Raw genomic sequence first — 23,595 nt, 5'->3', positions numbered from 1 at the left:
GGAAAAGCAAACATAAAGCATAACTCAAGCACACAACAAGAAATTTAATGGTGAAACCACTGTTGTTGTTTTTTTAATTTGAGGGGAAAAAATGCTTTAAAATGTCATTCTAAAAGAGTTTTGTTGTTGTTTTTTTAATTTGAGGGGGAAAAAATGCTTTAAAATGTCATTCTAAAAGAGTTTGGTAACAAACAGAAAAATAAAGGACCTAAAGTGAGGCCTCTACTTGGGATTAACCACATACCAGAAAGCAAGATAGGAAATATGCATCCTTTTCTATCCTTGGAAAAACTAGGGTTTAAACACAGGGTCTTGAGTTCACAAAGCAAGTCCCCTGCCACATGAGCCTTAACCCTACCCTTTTAAAAAATAATAATAATAATAATAATAAAGTAATTTATTACACACAGTTCTGGGTATTTGGAAGTCCAAGATCAAAGCATCAGAAAATTCAATGTGAAAATATCCTTAAATTAACATTCTTAGGCATACTGCTGTATTATTTCCGTCATTTCTAAGAGATGTTTACTACTTTGCTACATGGTATGCTACAGCATCATTAACTCAGCCCCAAATCTATGAATATTAAATTATGTAGGTCTCATATACCACTCCTTACACATATGGAGAATAATTCTGGGGAACCTTTTATCCGTAATTTCTTACTATAAACTAAGTAGTTCCTCAGGAGGTAAAAGAAGGAGGATCTCTATTCAAAATGAATCCAAGTAGTTAGTGAGAGACCCTACCTGCAAAACAAACTAAAAGCAAAAGTATAACTCAAATCATAGATTGCATGCCCAACAAGGGAAAGGCCCTAAATTCAACCCCATTACTGGAGAGAAAAAAAAAGGTCTATAAAGTAATCCTTTGTCAATCACACACACACATTTAGACATATTCTTACTAAGAACTAAAAATTTATTTGTTATATAAAGCCCTTCTCCATCCAGTAAAAACTACTATGTCTAAAATTAATATAAACTACCTCAGTTTTCTTTTGTTTTATATTCTGGCAAGTCTTTCATCAGTCTTTACAACAAGGCTTTTATAATTACATTTCAGCTATTTTTCTTATTATCATCAACCACCTGGATTATCTTCAACCAACATGACAATCTTATGTGGCAAATTTAGGCCATTTACATTTGGTATAATTCTTCCTTTTCTTGAAGTCATTAAAACGTTTAGGATGAATGTACTTCATTTAAAGTTCAAAGTTACTCAGAGGCTATATTTCTATAATTATACAACTCATTAAATCACTCAAGCTTAAGGTATTATTTGTATCTTAGTGGTTTAAAACTATTTTGCTAATGTTCTTTTAAGTAATCATTACAATTATTACTGCTACTGTTCTTATGTATCCATTCTTAGAGCACTTCTAGTTTATCACTATTTATTCCTAAATTCAATTTACTTCATTCTAAAGAACTCACATTATACTTTTTTCAGAGTACAAGTGAGTATGTCTTTAATATGCAACTATAGGCTAATTATCTTAACATCTAAAAAATCTTAACATTTTACCTTCTCGTATGAATTAGGGCTTTCTTTGCTTTTTATTTTCATTATGAATGTTTTTGATTATTTGATTTGGTGCTTGCCCATTTTCTCTATGTGCCTAGACACAGATTTATTTTTAAATAATGAAACCTTTACTGCCTATTCCATAAGCTCATTTTAAGTGAATTTCTATTTGATCCAAATATCACTTCTATTTCCCATTTGCTGTTCTGAAATCACTGTCAAACACACTGGGCTTTATTCTTCATGTTTTCACTATTGCCTGTGCCTGTGTGATTTCCTCAGATTACTGTACATAGTTCTCTAAATACCTTTCATATACATATATATCTTCAAAACATACACACAAAATTGGCCATATATGCTTATATATGTATATGTGTAGAAATAAAAACCAATTGGTTATATATACTAATGCATACATATGTATTTTATATATAAAAATACATACATATCAGTATATGTGTATGCACATACATAAAACATGTTACATATACACACGTATATAATATATATTACATGTGAATGTATATGTGTATTTTGATATGCAAATATATACTAACTAGTATACATACATACACCTATACTAATATATACACTAATACATGTGTATATGTTTCAATTAATATGAATTTTTTTAACTATGAGTATGGTAGTATCTACTTCCTTTCAATATTACTGAATGATTTTTATTTGGCTTTGAAATTTTGTATTGTAAGATCATTTCAATAACCTTGACATTTTCCTTCACATTATTTTATTTAATGGATATAGAATAAGGTATTTTGCCTGAAAGATGTTAAATGAAAACATTCTTACAGTAGTGATTCCCATGTCCCTTGCATGAAAGCAGACCTCTTCAAAATCACAGTATATTTCCAATTGCTTAGTTAAGAGAACAGTTTTCAAAACTCAAAACACAAATGCATATAAAAAATCAAATATACAAACACATCTTGATTACCATCATGCAGGTAAGAAATATTATCATCAACATATCTACTCTCCCTTAATAGGCATCCCTTTTCATTTCATTCATTTTTTGGTTAAGGCACTAACTCCTTTCATCTATAAATTAATATAACAGCTTCAAAGTCACCACTGACTCACTCTGAAGTATATCCTACAAAACTTCAGTTTCAAATATTTTATCAGATAATATTTTATTACATTTATTTCTTTTTCAATTAGTGGTTAATAAACAATGTGCTTTATACACATAAAACAGCAAACAATAATAAATCTTAAACTAAGATTGAAAACAAATGGTATTTGGAACATAAGCACAAATTCAGGGTATTAAATATTAGTGAGTATAGACACATTTTAGTACATAATATTTACATACCTTATGGGCAGGTACCAGATTTACTAAAACTGTATCCAAAAGCTCCTGAGATACTGTATCACCTTCACAAATAATAGAGCTCATGAGGTCTACCATGTGCATATGAACTTTCTGATTGTGGCCATTGCTGAAATTCAAAATAAATATCTGGTACAAAGTGTAGCTGAGATGTACATGATTTAATAAGATGATGCTAACAAATATACTTCTTAAAATGATGGCAAAATGATAAACATATATAATCATTTAGATCATCTCTCTCTCCCCTAAATCTTACGATAGTATATTCAAAATATATTTAAACTATATTCCTGAATTAGCTCACCAAATTTTTTTTTTTGGGGGGGGGGACCAGTCGTGGGGCCTGAACTCTGGGCCTGGGTGCTGTCCCTCAGCTCTTCAGCTCAAGGCTAATGCTCTACCACTTGAGCCATAGCGCCACTTCCGGCTTTTTTCTTTTTGCTTATGTGGTGCTGAGGAATCGAACCCAGGGCCTCAGGCATGCAAGGCAAGCGCTCTACCACTGAGCCACCTTCCCAGCCCTAGCTCACCAAATTTTAACCAAATACATTTTCAAATCAAATGTAATTTCAATTTTGTTCTAAATTCAAAAATGCTAATTGATTTGAAATTCTAGTAATTTTAATTACACAAAAAACTGAACAACATATATGAAGAAATCAATATAATTTATATCCAAGACAATACAATCCAAAAATCTAAATCAGGCTTCTAATCAGTAATTCTTTAAATACAAAACTGAGTTCTATTCATTATAAAAAGATCTACACAAATAAATATTTGGACTAAATTATAATTCCCAGATCTCAAATATTTACCACAAATGATCAGTTTATGTAGATTAACCTGTAAGATAAAATCATCACTTTCATGTTTTTTTCAAATGTTATTTGCTGAAAAAAATAAACTTACTTTATAACTGAAAATAATGTTCTGTATAGTTGGGTAAAAATTTCATTGCTATCTTCTAACTCGAAGCATATGTTATATGACTTGACCCAAGCAATGTTCTAAAAATATGAGGTCAAAAAAGGAAAAGGTAAATATTTTAATTAATAAAAGTACACAAACAGAAAAAGTTTAAGACATCACCTAAAGATATAATACACTGCTTACCTCAAGTAGATAAAAATACCTATTGAATTGCGGGCTCTTTGTATCTTCTAGCCCCTTCAACTGCCTTGTTATAAACATAAATATATCCTTTAGAAAACAAAAGAAAAGTATCATTTAGATTACGAATGGCAAATGAAAACACACATCTATTAAGGCTAATTCAGTACATATGTGAATATATAATAATAAATTGTAAAAAAAAAAAAAAAAAAGAACAAAAGCGAAAAAGGACTTGGTTTGGGTAAAATATTTTCAAAGTAAAAGTTTATATTAAGAAAACAAAGCCAGGTATCAGTGACTCTTGCCTGTAATACTAGCTACTCAGAAGGCTGAGATCTGAGGATCTTGATTCCAAACCAGACAAGGAAGAAAAGGCCAGAAGATCCCCTATCTACAATTAACTATCAAAAAGTCAGAACTGAAGCTGTGACTCAAGTGGTAGAGCACTAGTCAGACAAAAAAGCCCAGGGACAGCACCCAGCCCTAAGTTCAAGCCCCAGTACAGCACACATGCATGCACACATGCACACACATACATGATCTAGCATAGTCTAGCACAATCTGATATGAAAAACACTACATATTTAATGTATACAAAACATTAAATCATTCACATGATCCTAGAAAACAACACTCTTCATCTTAAACAAAACAGCCCCCTCCAAAAAAACCAAGTCAACTAAATATACTATTACTAGAATAAAAATGGTGTAATAACAGAGCTAATCAAGTCTGCCTACATAGTAAAATGTATGGTAAATATATATAGTAAGAACAGAGCTAAGAAGATTTCAAATAAAACTGACAGTGACAATATACCAGAAATTTTACTGAGAAGCTCAGAGGTTTAAAAAAAAAAAAAACTTAAATAGACCTTATGTTAAAAAAAAATTAAATACTTTAATTAAAAATTTTAAAATAATGAAAATACAAGTTTATTTTAGAAATCAACTTGTCAGCCTTCCTAGCTAACCACTGTAATTAATTACTGTCCTCCCACCCCTGCCTTTCTCAATCGATTCCTATCTCTTGCTTTTGATTTTTTTTATTAACTGTTTTGTACCTAGACAGGCTCAGTATCACTTTGAGTCAAATTACTAGAAAAATGAGTTTCAGATGAAATGTAGATGTTATTTTGAAAGGTTTAAAAAAAAAAGGGGGGGGGGGGCTTATACAAATTATAAAAGCTACTTTCTACAAAGAAAGCATGTTAGCAATCAATGAGAGAAAAATGTTCTCTTGTAAGCAAAATTATGTTAAGTCAGGCTCAGAGAGAAAAGGATGCTTGTTAAATTATAAATACATAGGAAAAACACAAACAAAGCCGTATTCACTTATACATAATCAAACTGACTAAAGTACGGTATACCCAGGGGTAGATTCCCATGTTATAACTCCTTTGAACAATTAAAAGACGGTTTAACAAAATGAATACCAGGAAGCTGAAACATGTCTTTCATGAAGGGGTTGGGGGTAGAGAAGAACTTAAGAGGCAAGAGTCAGAAATGGAAAGAAGGGTGGGAGAATACAACTGTAATAATCAATGTACATGTGTAAAACTGGAAACCGGTATCTTCAGGGGATAGGTGAGGTTGGGATAAATAGGGGGAGAATGGACAGGGTGACAATAAACAAGATACATTGTACTCATATTGACATGTGAATTGAAGCTTCTTTGTATAACTATAAAGATAATAAAATTTTAATATTAAAAAAGGAAAACATCTGCTCTAATAGTAATACTGTGTAATATAATCTACAAATGATGCCTTCCTAGATTGTACAAGAGAATACATAGCCTACTGACTCTATCTAGAGATGGAATGACAATGGTAAACTCATTTACAACCTTTCCAATAAGCCAGGTGGGTTCGTTGATGACAGTAACAAACTGATTGTAGAAAGATTAGATAAGAGATGTGACCATTTCTACTACATATAATACTATAGTAGAACTTGATGCTAATCAAAAGTGAAAATTATCCATAACTCTAAAGCATTTTAAGAAAAAAATTAATATTTTTAAGTAAATGCCAAAGGAAAAAAAGGCTTTATTTTTTAAAAAGCAAACAACAACAACAACAATGATAATAATAACCAAGCAGCAGGGTTCCGGTGGTTCATGCCTATAATCCTTGCTACTCAGGAGGCTGAGATCTGATGATCATGGTAAGGCTCTTATCTCCAATTAACCACCAGAAAACTGGATGTGGCACTGTGGCTCAAGTGGTAGAATGCTCACCTTGAGCTGAAAAGCTCAGGGACAGTGCCCAGGCCCAGAGTTCAAGCCCCAGAACCAACCCAAAAAAAAAAAAAAGCAAACATTAAACATTTAACCAGCAAATAATCAAGGACAGTAATTTGATCTTAGCTCTTCAATATTTAATAAATTGTCCTGATATAAATACACATCTATCCATACAAGAGCCAGTGGCTCACACTTGTAATCCTAGCTACTCAGAAGGCTGAGATCTGAGGATAATGGTTTGAAGCCAACCCAAGCAGGAAAGTCTGTGAGGCTCATTATCTCCAATTAACCACCAAAAAAACAGAGGTGACTCTGTGGCTCAAAGTGGTAGAGCTCTAGCTTTGAGAGGAAAATGCTCAGGCCCTGAGTTCAAGCCCCGTGACCTAATAAATAAATAAATAAGTAAGTAAGTAAGTAAATACAACAGATCTGTGCCTATTCTTTTGGAAGGATTTTCCATTACCCCAAAGCCTTGAAAGTTGCATGGTAGTAGTCTATACTCTTCACAAGAATGCCAGCAAAAAGGGCCACAGACTACATTAAACAAATTCTTTAAGCCACCTGATTCATCTCCAAATTAGTGGGTAACAATGAGCAATCAAGCCATTGACCTAAAATACACAACCACCTCATGTTATCTACTTTTAAATCTCTGACCATTCACAAATGATATAATTCAACTTCTAAATGTCAAATATTGTCCCTACTTCCCCTGTCTTGCGATTCTTTGTGTGTGTGTGTGCGTCCAGTCGTGGGGCCTGAACTCTGGGCCTGGGCGCTGTCCCTTAGCTCTTCAGCCAAGGCTAGCACTCTACCACTTGAGCCACAGCGCCACTTCCGGCTTTTTTTCTTTTTGCTTATGTGGTGCTGAGGAATCAAACCCAGGGCCTCATGCATGCAAGGCAAGTACTCTACCACTAAGCCACCTTCCCAGCCCTGTCTTGTGATTCTTTAACCAATATGAATATAAACCAAGCATCCCAACCATTCTGTGCATTCCATAGTTGAATTCTGTCAGACCTGATCAAATGGAAGGTTCCTAAAGATCCAAGAGTGCTTTCCCTTTCCCACATTGTAAACAAAGTTTCTGGCACATAACTAACATCATCTTTTGTTAAGCAAATACAAACTGCCTGTTCCTTTTTACTCTGTGATTTATTCTTCCTAGGGATAATCATTCTATAACCCCTGGCTTCCACAATTATCTTTTAAGGGGGTTGCTTTTCTTTGTTTAAAAATTCTAAGTTGTCTTATAGTCATTTGATGTTTTTGTATAGCTCTATTCAGATTTTACTACATAATATCTTCTAATGACAACCATGGTCTTTAGTAAAGGTTTTCAAAAGGGAAAAGACTCAAACTGATAAAGAAACAGAACTGGTAATGATGTCATAGTATTAAGGCTACTTATCCTGAAAATCACAAATTACCACTCAAAAGTAAGTTCTAAAGACAAGTTTAACACCAGTGCTAGCACTAATATAAAAAAATCCAGAGAAACTATTTTAAAACTTTTAAACCCCATTTTAGTTTCAGAACTCAAAGTATCAATCTTGGCAGTTCTTAAAATCAGTACTTACCTTTAGTTTATCGGGAGATGTATAAGGAGCCTCCGGAGCATAAATTCTGAAAATATCAGCAAGGCAGCAGGCTACTAGTAAACGAACATCCTTATCAGGATGCTTGAGGAAAAAATCTGAAGCAAGATGTAAAGCTAAATTTAGATAAAGCTCTTTTTCTTCTTCAGAGTCCTGGTCCATGTCCATGAAGGTTTTCACAACCATCTACACACAAAATAAAAATAATCAAACAGAGAAATGCTTCATGTAAAAAACGCAGTCATTTAAAATAAAGATCACATTAATTACAAAGAACCATTCTAAATATATTTTAGCTTTTCCACAGAAAATGTCTCTTTGAGAGAACAAGACTTTTCTAAAACCCTTAAGTTAAATAATTTCTCCTGGAGAAACTAAATTATTTTTCAAGCTAAGCCCAAGGTGGCTCAGGCCCATAATCCCAGCCCTTGGGAATGAATGAGGGAGGATCATGAGTTAAAGCCAGCCCAGACTACCTAACAAGACTCTTATCTCAAAAACCTTAATTTGAAAAACAAACATTTTCATTTACCATATATATGCTTACTATTTTTTTTAACTTTTATGGTTAACATTGTGCATAGTCAGTATTGGAAGAATTTCAATGGTTATTGCTTGAACTTCTAGCCTCATTTGTACAAATGAACTAAAAGGATTAAATCTTTCTCAAAAATAGCACGTTTTAAGTAATATTTTAAACTTTCCATTAAGAAAAAAATCAGGGGCTAGGAAGGTGGCACAGTGGTAGAGCGCTTGCCTTGCATGCATGAGGCCCTGGGTTCGATTCCTCAGCACCACATAAGCAAAAAGAAAAAAGCCAGAAATGGTGCTGTGGCTCAAGTGGTAGAGCACTAGCCTTGAGCTGAAGAACGGAGGGATAGCGCCCAGACCCAGAGTTCAGGCCCCACGACCAGACCCAAAAAAAAAAAAAAAAAATCATATCTAAAGTAAAAATCTAGTATGACATCTTAGTTTTCCATCCTAGCCACTAAACCACTCCATATGATTGTATACATTCAGCTAAAAGAGAATACATACACATGAATGTCAAAGAAACATCCTTTAGTTACCCTGACAAGTATAGCACCCAACCAAGTATTTCTTGTGCCATAACACAAAAGATGATATGAAGATTTCATCATTTCAATGGCATGTATGTGCTGAGAAGGAAGCAACAGAAACAAAACCTTTCTCAAAGATATTCAGATAGAAGTTGGATGAAACTAAAATGCTTAAGAACAATGTAGTATAAATTCTGTGTAGGTCTTTGTCTAATTTCAGTATTAGTAAAAACAATGATGACTTCAACCTGTACTGTTCTTACTTCAAAATTGCCTAGCTTGAGAGCTGACATGTAAATGTAGCTTCAATGGAAAGCACCCACTAGGTGGTGCTACAAATACTAAGCAACAAACAAGGCCACTAAAGTAACAAGTCCATGTCTTGGTCTTTTTTAGCAGAAGCATTTCCACTTGTAGAGAATGGATGTTTCAATTTTGTAGATCCTCAGAGCAGCCATGAGGAGAAAAAAGTTCCTCACAGAGCAACCCCTCAGTTCTATTATCCCAGACACCAGAACTAACAGTCAACCAATCCTTCCAGCTTGGCCCAATGGTTAAAGGGTATGGCATTAGAAATATTATGTTAACTTTTCAATTTTAATTACTTTTAAGGTTATGCTTTGATGACATACATAGGTGTTTATTAAAGAAAGGAACGAAAAAGCAAGATATGTTCAACTATTTTCTTAGAAGCTATACACACAGGGGCTGGGAAGGTGGCTCAGTGGTAGTGCCTTGCATGCCTGAGGCCCTGGGTTTGATTCCTCAGCACCACATAAGCAAAAAGAAAAAAGCCGGAAGTGGCGCTGTGGCTCAAGTGGTAGAGCACTAGCCTTGAGCTGAAGAGCTGAGGGACAGCGCCCAGGCCCAGAGTTCAGGCCCCATGACCGAACCAAAAAAAAAAAAAAAGAAGAATCTATACACACAAATGGGAGGTAACAAACATTTTGACTAAAATATTACAGGAAAATTTAGAAATTATATAAACAATGTCATCCTATATATTAGCAAATTTTATAATTTATAAGACATATTTTTATATTTGTATATATTTGATAAACAGTTGTATATTTTGAAAGACACTGGTATTATCAAAAAATATCCAAGCCAGGCACTGGTGGTTCATTCCTGTAGTTCTAGCTACTCAGTAGGCTGAGATACAAGGATCACAGTTCAAAGCCAGTCCAGTAAGCAAAGTTCATGAGACTCCCTGTCTCCAATTAACCACCAGAAAATCAGAAGTGGTACTATGGCTAAAAGTGGTAGAGTGCTAGCCTTGAATGAAAAAGCTCAGGGACAACACTCAGGCCCTGAGTTCAAGCTCCACAACTGACAAAAAAGGAGAAAAAAAAATTAATATCACCCTATATTAAATTCATTTTATACTTCTCTAAAAAATATGCTAAGAATAATAGAAGGATAAAAATTGGAAAAATAAGTGATGAAGTCCACTAAAAATTAAATTTAAAAATGACAAAGTATATCAAACAGAATTGCAGCTAGGTATAAATGTCTGCAAAATAATCATAACACACTACTAAAATACTAAATATGAGTACTATAGAAAGTATTATACAAAGAATAACAAAATTTGCTCAAGGTTCAGTTAACAGTAATTTTTCACTAGTGAATTTATTTCCAAGTGAATCAAACTCATTAATGGTAGGCACCAGTAGCTCATGCCTGTAATCCTAACTACTCAGGAAGCTGAGATCTGAGAATCAAAGTTCAAAGCCAGCCTGGGCAACAAAGTACATGAGACTCTTATCTCCAATTAACTACCAAAAAGTGACTAAAGTGACCGAGTGCTAGCCTTGAGTGAAAAAGCTAAGGGATAGTGTGCCCAGGCCCTGAGTTCAAGCCCCTGCATCTACCCCCCCCAAAAAAAAACCCTCAACAATAATGACTCATGAGAGTCCTCTAAATTAAAAAATATGTCTGAGAAAAATAACATCTCTAAAGACACTAAATACTAATCAGCTTAGGAAATCTCTGCATTCACTTAGTTTCTCAGCAAATAACAGATATCTACCTACCATTTTTGTTATATACAAATGTGAGTAAATAAAATAATTCATTTCTATTTTTAAAAAATGAATGGGTCAACAGAATAGATATACACAGAAAATGACATGTTATACCCAGAAAGGGGTTTAAACTTGACTATTTTTGATAACATATAAACAAGTTCCTAACTAAAATACCTAAATATTAAATAATGTACTCTGCTCAGAGATTTTTTTTTTTTGCGGGGAGGGGGGGATACCTTGTAACCAAGAACTCAAGGCCTGAGCACTATCCCAGAGTTTTGTTTTTTTTTTTTAAACTCAAGACTAACATTCTATCACTTGAGCCACAGCTCCACTTCTAGCTTCTCATGGTTATTTGGAGATAAATTTCACAGACATTCCTGTCCAGGCTGCGTAGAAATGCAATCCTCAGATCTCAGTGTCCAGACTAGCTAGGATTATAGGCATGAGCCACCAGCACTTGGCTCAAAGGTATCTTTCTTTTAAATAGTAAATACCCTATATCTGGCATCTGGACACTTTATTTATACAGGCTAAAGATCATGAAATTAGTATTAACATCCTTTTTTCCTTATAAAAAAAATACCATATAGCAATATAAAATACTATCAATTTTATGGTTCCTGGGTCTTCAGTAATAACATTTTCAGCACTGATGTTCAATAACATATTAATAAATATTACACACTGCACTTTTGTATTACATTATCCATGTGTATAATTATTGTATTAGTTTAAAAAATGATAATAAATTATAATAATATAAATGTCCAGGTGATAAAATCCAGGAAAATATGCCAAAAAATAAAGCAGATTAACATTCACATTGCTTGCTATATTAACTACTATATGATATTAACCATTTTAACAATGACAGAGGATAAGGCAAAACATTACCTCATAATACATGTCATATATGTGACTGTTTCATCTTTGAAAATTCATCATCAGTTTTGATTTAGTACTACATAGAAGCAGAGGAAAAAACTAACAGTAAAACTCTAACCTACTCTTATAACTTTTATAACTACTGGTAGAAAGACTTAAGACTGTCCTTTGCAGATTTAAATTGTTTTAGAAAATGAAGAAAACTTTGTACATACAAAACAGACTAGTGTTGGCTTGTATAAGAAGCCAACTCAAGTATAAGAAGGCCCTAAAATATAAAGGGTCTGCCTTTCTTCTTTTTTTTTGGGGTGGGGCCAGTTCTGGGGCTTGAACTCAAGAGACTGGGCACTTCCTTGAGCTTCATTTGCTCAAGGCTAGCGCTCTACCACTTGAGCCACAGTGCTACTTCCAGTTTTTTCTGTTTATATGGTACTGTAAAAAATTGTGCATACTAGGCAAGCACTCTACCACTAAGCCATACTCCCAGGTCCAGCTTCGGCTTTCTAATTAAACTCCCATTAGCAGCATAGCCAATCCCTCTTACTCCTTACCTACTCTCCTCCCTTAGAATCTCAGAGAGCCACTAGCCTTATTTAAGTTGCCCTAAGAAAATAAAGTCTTAAATGTTTCCTTCCCCTCAAAACCCCACACAATAAACAGAAGTCCAAAACAACTTGTGACTCACCTTTAATCGTCTCACCATTTCCTCTTTAGATATTTTATCTGAGATTTCCTTGACCCCAGGAGGATAAGTAATCTTTCCATCATTGGTCCTCGTCTTTGAATGAGCCATGATGGAAATATTTTTACCCCTACAAGGAATTACAGGCAAACAACATATTGGTACAAACAGCATTTATAATAAACATAAATAAGTAAACATAATAGGTAACTTGCCCTCCAAAACAATTTATAACTACCTAATTTACAGTAATCTGTATATCTATAAAAAAAATCACTGATTGAAAAGTTCCCAAAATCATGGTTTTAGAAAAACTTGTTATTTCCAATAGTTACTTGCACTAACTTTTTTTTTTTTTGGTTGGTCATGGGGTTTGAACTCTGGGCCTGGGTGCTGTTCCTCAGCTCTTCAGCTCAAGGCGAGTGCGCTACCACTTGAGCCACAGCGCCATTTCTAGTTTTCTGAGTAGTTTATTGGATATAAGAGTCTCACGGATTTTCCCGCCTGGGCTGGCTTTGAACCACAAACCTCAGATCTCCTGAGTAGCTAGGAATCACGCCCTGCTTTGCATTAATTTTTAACAGAATAATCAATAAATAATCAATAAACACTTGCACACAGGCAAGCACATACATATACACACACACACAAAGAGGAGAAAATATCCAAATCAGGGAATTTTTTAAAATATCAAGTTATACCAACCAATATCTAAGAGGAACCCAAAGAAACAAATAACACATTGGGGTATTATATTCACTTATGCTCTGAGGACATTTATCAATTCTGATAAAAAATAAAGTTGAGTTTTGGTGATCTCCTATGGCATAAAGGAATAGAGTATACCTATCAAGGAAGAAAGTAAAATAATACTCTCCTGACAATAATACAGGATTATATAACCCAATCCTACAAAGGATACACACACAAAAAATAGTAGACAAAATAGGAAATTAACCTTTTGGCCTTCCCCTACACCCAAAGACTAGTAAGGAAGGCTACTTTGATTGTTAACAGGGCAAAGTCATAATGGACACCAAGCAATAAGAGCTAATTAGTTACTGATGCTCACATGACCTGCCCAAGCCTGACAACTCAAAATATAAACCAGTGATATCCTCCTCCTCAAAATGGTACCATTCTAAGCACACAAAATAACCCCAAATCCTTCCTAGAGAAAGGCATCTTTAGAAATCCTATGATGCTTCTAAGACAAAGAACAGTACACCAAGTCCAAGCACCTAAGAAAGCAAAACAAGAAATAGTAGAAACAATATATAGAACAGATTCAGAATTCTTCAGATGTTAATCTGAAGATCATAAATCAGAGCAATCAGCGATCATAAAAACTACTACACTTGTAATCTTAAAGCAATAAGAGACAACTTTTTCTTTTTTAATTGTTGGCTATAGGGCTTGAATCCAGGGCCTAAGCGATGTCCCTGAGCTCTTTTACTCAAGGCTAGTGTTCTACCACTTCGATCCAAAGCTCCACTTTTGGTTTTCTGTGATTAAATGGAGGTAAGAGTGTCACAAACTTTCCTGCCTGGACTGGCTTTGAACCTTAATCCTCATATCTGAGCCTCCTGAGTGGGTCAGATTACAAGCATGAGCCACCAGCACAAAGCTGAGAGACAATCCTTACAAATGGCTACAGAAAAAAAAGAAACAAACATATAATTAGCTTTAAAAAAAAAAAAAAAGGAAAAATAACTATAAAATGGAAAAACACAAAGTTTGTAATTAAAACATCAATAAACAAATTTATTAGCAGACAGTAAAAACTATTAGAAATGGAAAAATGAAGAAGTCAGATGAAATTATCAACATTTAACTGCAACCTATGACTCATGGGAGTAAGAGGCAGAGTCCAGATACCTACAGAAAATATCACAAAATACTAACTCACAAATTCAAGAAGCCAACAGGGATTAAAATCAAAGTAACACCTAGGCACTGGTGACTCATGCCTGTCATCCTAGCTACTCAGAAGGCTGAGATCTGAGGATCACAGTTCAGAGCCAGCCCAGGCAAGAAGATTCGTAAAACACTTATCTCCAATTAACCACCAGAAAACCAGAAGTGTAGCTGTAGCTCAAGTGGTAGAGTACTAGCCTTGAGCTGAAGAGGCCCAGAGTTCAGGTCCCACAAATGGACCAAAAAAAAAAAAAAACCTCACACAAGCTGGGTACTAGAGGATCACGTATGCCATCCTAACTACTCAGCAGATAGATATCTGAAAATCAATGTTCAAAGCTAGCCCATGCAGACAAATCTATGAGACTCTTACAACCAACAAAATAATAAGACTGGAGGGTAGCTCAAGTGGTAAAGCACTAATTATGAACAAAACGCTAAGTGAGAGCACCCAAAGTTCAAAACCCAGTACCAACATACACAGACACACACACATACATATGTGTGTACATATATCTGTATATATGCATTGTGCATATGTGTAGGTGCATACATGTATATACATGCATACATGATTATATGTGTACACATAGGGTGTGTATGTGTGGTGTAGACAGTAGATGTATATAGTATGTTCATATATAAATATGCATATAATTATAGTAATTTACACATGGTACAAAAAAAGGATCAAAGGGATATAAGAAATAGCCCAGCCGGGCGCTGGTGGCTCATGCCTGTAATCCTAGCTACTCAGGAGGCTGAGATCTGAGGATGGCGGTTCAAAGCCAGCCCGGGCAGGAGAGACCGTGAGACTCCTATCTCCAATAAACCACCAGAAAACCGGAAGTGGCACTGTAGCTCAAGTGGTAGAGCACTTGCCTTGAGCTGAAGAGCTGAGGGACAACGCCCAGGCCCAGAGTTCAAGCCCCATGACCGACAGGAAAAAAAAAGAAAATAGCCCAGAAACAGATTCACAAAAACATTAAACTTACACAAAAAATAGTGGCCAAATAGATCAGAATTAAAATTCAGAACATGAGGAGTTTATTTCTTACAGAACACCTTAGCAGTAACTATAGGACAGAATAAGTAAGATGGGTCTCAAAATCTACCAAAAGAACACACATTCTTAAATAACTAAGTCACAATACATTCTGTAATTATCTCAACTGAGACAACAAACAAGAAGCTTAGAAGATTAAAATAAATCAAGTAAGGTGGTAATAATATATAGAACACTATAATTGGAGAAAAATAAAATATGTTATTGCTGGGCACCAGTAGTTCACCCCTGTAACCGAAGCTACTCAGGAGGCTGAAATCTGAAGATAGTGGCTCAAAGCCAGCCCACTCAGGGAAAGACTCATCTACAATTACCCCTAGAAAACCTGAAGTGGTGCTATGGCTCAAAGTGGTAGAACACAAGCCTTGAGGTTTTTGAAAAAGCTCAGGGACAGTGCCTAGACCCTGAATTTAAGCCCCACAACCAATAAAATTAAATTTAAATTAAAATAAAAATGTCATTGGAGTGAAAGTGTAACTGATGAAAAAGGTAGATGAAAATAAAATTAAAAATAAATAACACAGACAAGGGGTTAACATCCTGTATATACAGGGAACTCAAGAAACTAATCCCTCCCAAACCTAACAAACTAATTACTAAATGGGCAAGGGAACTAAAGAGGGACTTCTCAAATGAAGAAATAAAAATGGCAAAGAAACACATGAGGAAATGTTCATCATCCCTGGTGGTGAAGGAAATGCAAATAAAGACAACCCTGAGATACCACCTTACCCCAGTCAGAATGTCCCACATCCACAAATCAGCCAACGACAAATGCTGGAGGGGATGTGGAGAAAGAGGAACCCTATTACACTGCTGGTGGGAATGTACACTTATACAACCACTTTTGAAAGCAGTCTGGAGGGTCCTTAGAAAGCTAAAGATTGACCTCCCTTACGACCCAGTCATACCACTTCTAGGCATCTACCCTGAACAACAGGAACCAATATACAAGGACACGTGCACCTCCATGTTTATTGCAGCACTGTTCGCAATAGCTAGGATATGGAAACAACCTAGGTGCCCCACCACAGATGAATGGATCCAAAAATTGTGGTATCTATACACAATGGAATATTATGCAGCCATTAGAAATGACAAAATAATGGCATTTGCAGGGAAATGGATGGAGCTAGAAGGAATCATGTTGAGCGAGGTAAGCCAAGAACGAAGAGACAAACGGTACATGGTCTCCCTCATAAGTGGATGCTAAATCCAAAAGGTTAGGTGATACGACAAAACTAACAGGACTTAAGAAACAAAGAACTCCCGCTCATCTGGTTGAACCACTACTAAATATCCTCATGCTGCTGATCACAAATATGGTATATAACATGTGAACACTGTTATATATTACAGACTGTGGTAGACAATTTGCTCCAGGGAAGTTAGAATGAACTTGTGACTTTGAAATTATGTAATCATTTAATCACAATCAAAAAAAAAAAAAAGAACCTCGGGGAAGGGAGGGAGGGAGGGGATGGTAGGGGGAAAACAATGGAGGGGGTAACAATGTTCAAGAGGAAGTGTACTCATAATCTCACTCATGTAACTGTAACCCTCTGTATAGTAGCTTTACAATAAAAAAAAAAAAAAGTAAATGAAAAACAAAAAATAAAAAAATAAAAAAAAATAAAATCACTTTGACCTGGAAAAAATAAATAAATAAATAAATAAATAAATAAATAAATAACAGACAACAGGTGGCCAGTTACTCAGTTTTACTTTATCTTAGTAGCAGTTGTAAGGAAAGGTAGGAAATACTTTTGTGAATATACATTAGCTGTTTCCTCAGTGTAAGACATACTCACTGGCCCCAACCTACTAAGCAAACTTAAAGTATCTCCAAGTTTTAAGTATTCATTTTCACCTTCCCTGACCATAATCCCTGACCCACTACAGATATTCACATTTTGAACCTACTACAAAAATAGCATTTATCACATCATACTCACAGTACATCTTATATTTATGTATGTTTCTCCCACCAAGAAGTGAGGAACCTTTTTTCTGCCAGCAGCCATCTGGATATTTATAGCATTATTACAGTCCATAAGAAATTATCAATACAGGTAAAGAGACTTCAGGCAAGTGATGAAAAGTATTTTATGTCTGTCCTAGCTTGGACATCACAGGGTCTTGTATGTCCCGATGGCCAGTATTGTCTATGCTATCATCTATTTAACACTAAAGGGTATGGTAATGGGTAATCAGAAAGTGTCTGATGAATAAATGACAAGAACTACTTTTAAAAATTGTAATAAGCAATACAAACTAGTCAGAAATCAAAATAGGAAGACCATTAGAAAATAGTCGCAAAATTCAAGGTAAGAAATAATGAAGACCTGGCTTTAAGCAATGACCACAAACAAGAAAATGAGTTCAAAGACTTATACAAGTAGTTATAATGTAGAAGCAGATCATTGCAAAATTCAAAGCCTTTGTTCCCAAAAGCTCATTTACTTAAATATCTATCAAAAACATAATGAGTGCAGTATTAGGTGTTAGGAATGCAATGATAAGAAAATATGCAAAATACCTATCCTCATTATTATACACGTTAGGGAAAAAAAAAGATCAAATCTTGGAAAAAAATAAGCTTCATCTAGAAGGCAACTATATAGTGTAGGTGTAAAGTTCTAAAGAAAATCAAAACCAAAATATACTTCAATACAATCTATCGCTTATATCTTACGGTTTTAAAAGGTTAATAAAGGAAATATACAGGATGAGTTAGATATTAAGACTAAACCTTGAAGAAATACTCATACTGATGGAGGAAAAGGGACAATAGTCAAGTATAGATTTGAGGATCACAGTTCGAAGCCAGCCAGAATGAACCACCAAAAAAGCCAGGAGTGGAGCCGTTGTTCAAGTGGTAGAGTGCTCACCTTGAGTAAAAGAAGTTCAGGGATAGCACCTAGGGCCTGAGTTCAAGCTCCTCAGCACACACAAAAAGAAATAAATGTTATAAAATGTTATATATAAATGTTATAAAAACCTGAAGATGGGAGAAAATTTGAAGAGAGTGACAACGACTTCAGTGAAAATATACATGACCTCAGCAAGTACGTCCCTGAAGTTTGTTGGATGATCTTTAGGAAAGTTTCTAGCTAAGCACAGCTCAAGTAGTAGAAAATTTACCTGGCAAGCAGAAGCCCATGAATTGAATCCCTAGTTCCACAAGGGGGGGGGCCAAGGGGGATGAGAGAATGAATGATTATAATAGCATGGTAAGAAAAAAAACAGTACTAGTAACAAAAAAGGAAGCAATGCATAAGAAAGGGTACAGGAAATAGGGGACCTTTACTTGTTGGGAAAAATGTATTCATACAGAGATGCTCCTATAAAGTTAAATCAGAATGTCAAAGAAATGTTATGACAAAATTCTTTTCCCCTTTAGGGAATCTTAATTATTTGCCTTGAATGTAGGAGAAATAAAGCAAAAATGGTAGCTACTTAAAATATACACACATAGGCAGGCGCCAGTAAGCCTAACTACTCAGGAGGCCAAGATCTGATGATCATGGTTCAAAGCCAGCTCAGGCAGGAAAGTCCATGAGACTCTTATCTCCAATTAATTACCAGAAAACCAGAAGTGGTGCTGTGGCTCAAGTGGTAGAGTGCTAGCCTTGAGCTGAAGAGCTCAGGGACAGTGCCCATGCCCAGAGTTCAAGCCCCATGACCAACAACAAAAAAAAAGTATATGTACACACACACACACAGAGACGCACACACCAACTATTTGTACAAGAATCTATTTTATATGTAATTTATACTATACATACGTGCACACACACATACCCACTATGTGCCGATTGGTCAATTTCACTGTTCATCTAAAAAGTACAAATTTTTAGACAGGTAGTGGTGAATGCCTGTAATCCCAGCACTCAGGAGGCTAAAGCAGAAGGACAGGAGTTCTAGGTCAACCTGAGTCACATAATGAGTTTACAGCCACCTTGTGTTTGTAATGTAACCCTGCCTCCAAAAAGCTAAAAAATTAAAAAATACTAACTTTGAATTTTGCCATTTTAAAATAAAACTATGATTACCTAGAATTTTTCTTTGAATGGGTGACTTAAAACTTTCAGAAAGCAATTAAATTAAAATTATGTGCAGCACTGCCTTATTTGTATTTTCTGTTCAGTACAAACATAACAAAAATATTCTATTACTACAGAACATTGCACAAGTTCAAATAAAATAGCTATTTAAAAGAAACATTTTAAATCATATTAACAGATCTAGGAAGAAATTTCAATCAAATTACCTAATTCCTAGGATCTGTATTTGATCAAGCTTAGTAAAAGCTCTTTTTCTTCCTGGGATTTCACTCCCGGTTTGAGATGAAATTAGATGGGAAACATAGGATCTTTTGAGTCTGGTAACTGCAGAAGGAAGCCTGCCCCATAACTGCTTCCTCCAACAACCAGCAGATGGTGCCCTCCATAAAGACAACCCTTCTACTAAATAGTAATTAGAGAAGTTAGGTTTATTCTTAACAAAGGACAAAAAGACCAAAAAAGAAAGATGTTATTCTCCCTTAAGTATATAACCTTAAGGCTTACATATTTTCCAACTATTTAACACAAAAAGTTGCCTTTTTCCATGCACAATATGAAACAAATCAACAAGCATCAGTTACTCACAGCACAGAAACTATTCTGTTAAGTCAAACTAATACTTTTATAATGTGGTAATACATCTCATTTATTTTTCTGGTCAGTACAAAATCTGATGCGTTATTACTGAAAAGGAGGGAATAAAATACCACTAGCTGGGCTGGGAATGTGGCTCAGTGGTAGAGCACTTGCCTTGCATGCTTGAGGCCCTGGGTTCGATTCCTCAGCACCACATAAGCAGAAAAAAAAAAAGCCGGAAGAGGCGCTGTGGCTCAAGTGGTAGAGTGCTAGCCTTGAGCTGAAGAGCTGAGGGACAGCGCCCAAGCCCAGAGTTCAGGGCCCACGACTGACCAAAAACAAAAAAAAAAAAAAACCACTAGCTGACTATTAGGATTAAATTAATCTTTATTAATTCTAAATAAATGTATTTATCCACTAGTCCATATGTGTTCTAGTAAAGCAGAGTATAAGTCAGCCCTCTGTATATGTTCCTTACTTGTATTTCTTATCAACCAAGGAGCAAGAATAATTTTTAAAAATTGATTCTGTGTTTAACTAGGTACAGACTTTTTTCTTATCATTATTCTCTAAACAGATTATCACCTATTTTTATAATATGCATGGTGTATTAGGCATTATGACTCAGCTAGAGATTATTTAAAGTATGCAAGAGAATGTAGAAAGTTTCTCTGTACATACTATGCTGTTTTATAAGAAACCGCAACAACCACACATTTTGGAATCTCAAGAGGGTTCTGGAAACAATCCTCAACAGGTAACAAAGGGTGACTGTGACTTTAAATGCTATAGGTCTTTTTAGAGAGCATGCTTGTTGTTTTTGTTGTTGTTTTTAATTATTTTTAAGTAGTTGTACAAAGTTGTTGCAATTCAACAAGTCAGTTTATGAATACAATGCTTCTTGATCACCCTTCTATCTTTCCCAGCCCCATTCATACTGTCAAGTTACATGGTTCCATTCCCCATATGTACAATGACTATAATTGTATTTGCTCATCTTCCTCTCTATATAGCCTGCCTGTTTTGAGTTCATATCTTTACTAATGTTTAGATATAGAAAGACAAATGTAGTCATTCTCTTTTACATATCCTTTTTTAAGATTACTAATTTTATTTTAAAAAAAGAAAAATGGTAAAGCTTAACTGGCTCAACTAGAAAAATAATTGCAGCCCCCTGGACTTAGCATCAGTTTCTAACAAGCGAACGGAAAATGTTCCATAAAAATCTCTTTAACTGGGACTGGGAAGGTGGCTCAGTGCTAGAGCGCTTGCCTTGCATGCCTGAAGCCCTCGGTTTGATTCCTTAGCACCACATAAACATCTGGCCAGAAGTGGCGCTGTGGCTCAAGTGATAGAGCGCTAGCCTTGAGCTGAAGAGCTGAGGGACCGCGCCCAGGCCCAGAGTTCAGGCCCCACAACCGGACCCAAAAAACAAAAAAAAACAAAAGCAATAAAACCAAAAAAAACCTCTTAGACTGTTTTCTTCATTACTGATAATATTATCTTTAATTAAATATTTCACATTACTCTGGTCAGTACCATGTCCCACTCATGTGAAAGAACGAAATTATGTACTTCTCTATTCACATCAAATCTCAAGCATTCTTGTTCAAATCTCTTCATTAAGAAAACACAAGCCCTGTCAAACAGGACCTTTCTCTGCTTGCCATCACTAAATTTACATGCCTACATACACATGCACCCAACTCCTTCCTTCTTTCCTGTTGCCAGAAAGGAAATTGTATCTTCATGTCAAAAGTACACAAAGTACCCTCCATATGTACACAAAATCCCATCCTCTACAGGTTTCTCAGACATTCATTTTGTTCAAAGTCATTCTTTCTACAGCTTTATCTATCCTACATCTACAAGATCTATTCTCTTGGAATTCAAATAGAGCTCCTGAATGAAAGAAAGCAGGGAACTAAAGAAATGTATATTTTTGGAGGACAAATACTCCACCAGCTATTGTCTTCACCCTCAAAGTACCTTCATAGGTAACCAAAAAGTAATTAACCAGGTACTCAGAAGGTAGATACTGGGAGGATGGTGATTTGAGACCAAATGGAGCAAAAAGTTATCAATACTGTGGCCCCAGCTGGGTGGGAAGCATAGGTAGGAAGATTACTCTCTGAAAATGGGCCAGGCAAAAACACAGACCTGCCATACACTGGTGTTTCACATCTGTAATTGTAGCTACTCAGGGGTTGGAGATCAGGAGTTTAAAGTTAAGGCCAGCCTCAGCAAAAAGAAGGTCTGCAAAACTCAGTCTCAACCAATAGCTACACATCTATCATCTGCATTACACAGGAGTCTGAGATGGAGAAGATCATGCTTCCAAACCAATCCAGACAAGAAGCATATAAGATCTTAACTCAGCAGAAAAGAAAAAAAAATTGGCATGGTGTTTCGAACATCCCAGCGTAGGCAGGAAGTATAAAAAACAAACTTTACAACTTTGGTGAGGGGGGGAGGTTCGGCCGGGGGGGGGGGGGAATGGGAAGAGATGGGAAGGGGAAACAAAGGAGAAGGCAACAATGCTTGATATGAAATGTACTCCTTATCTTGCCCATGTAATTGTAGCCTCTCTGTATGGTATTTTCACAATAAAAATAAATTAAATTAAAAAAAAAAAAACTAGAAGAAACCATCCAGCCAGCCTAGCAGGGAAGAGGGTAAGAGAGCAAGATCTCAGTAAAGTCAGAGTGGAATTCTTTTCTGAATATTTCTACTAAGAAACAATAAAGGAGACCTCCTAAATGTCAAAAAAGGGATGGGGGGAGGGGAGGAGACTGGTATGGCTCATACCTCTACCTAAAAAGCACAATACCCTGAGTTCAAATTTAGTACTGCCAAGACAGACAGACAGACAAAGAGACAAATACAGTCAGACGACAGACAGACACACACACACACACAAATACCTTTAACTGAAAAATAACTGAAGCATAAAAAGGCTGAGGGTATGGCTCTACTGATAAGAGTATCTGCCTAGCAAGCTTGAGGCCCTGAGTTCAAACCCCAGTAACACCAAAATTAAATAAAATTAAACTCAAGCTTCTTAAAGAGTAATTTATATTTACTATGTTCAATTTTCATGAACTCTTCATACTAATTCAATCTAGCTTTCAAACTTCACTATTTCACCCTATTATAATCAGCAATAATGCTGTTGCCAAGTCATTGTGACAGACTTCAAACTAACAATTTCTTCTGTCCCTGTATTTACACACTTACAGTATGATTTTCTTGCTCTTCTCAACAAATAAAATTGTTTTACACTTGAATCTGAGATGCTCTTATGATTTTCTTTACCCAGTGGGATATTGACAACCTTAATAAGTACTTGGTGCTTTAGATTTGTTAACGTGCTGCTCTTGGAACCCTGCTCTGGACATGTGAGGAGATCCAAACTATACTTTTGTTAAATATGAAAAGAGAACAGTTATC

The 23,595-nt window shown here is 35.4% G+C and overlaps 1 protein-coding gene across 6 annotated transcripts in view; it reads right to left on the bottom strand.

The window, feature by feature from the left end:
* Window positions 1–23,595, bottom strand: part of Pds5b (PDS5 cohesin associated factor B) — a 181,936-nt gene that overhangs the window by 124,347 nt on the left and 33,994 nt on the right. For all 6 annotated transcript variants that reach the window (XM_042685334.1, XM_042685333.1, XM_042685335.1 and 3 more), the window contains exons 2-6: window positions 12,523–12,649; window positions 7,841–8,044; window positions 4,013–4,099; window positions 3,809–3,906; window positions 2,876–3,002 (exon numbers count right to left, since the gene is read on the bottom strand). In XM_042685334.1, the coding sequence (XP_042541268.1) occupies window positions 2,876–3,002; window positions 3,809–3,906; window positions 4,013–4,099; window positions 7,841–8,044; window positions 12,523–12,630 (624 nt within the window). In that variant the 5' untranslated portion in view covers window positions 12,631–12,649. The remainder of the gene's footprint in view (window positions 1–2,875; window positions 3,003–3,808; window positions 3,907–4,012; window positions 4,100–7,840; window positions 8,045–12,522; window positions 12,650–23,595) is intronic.

This window comes from Dipodomys spectabilis, unplaced genomic scaffold (genome assembly GCF_019054845.1).
Source record: "Dipodomys spectabilis isolate Male_0828 unplaced genomic scaffold, ASM1905484v1 ptg000095l, whole genome shotgun sequence".
NCBI classification, from domain to species: domain Eukaryota; kingdom Metazoa; phylum Chordata; class Mammalia; order Rodentia; family Heteromyidae; genus Dipodomys; species Dipodomys spectabilis.
The sequence above is the reverse complement of the archived record's forward strand: the minus strand, read 5'-3'. Positions and strand labels throughout refer to the sequence as shown.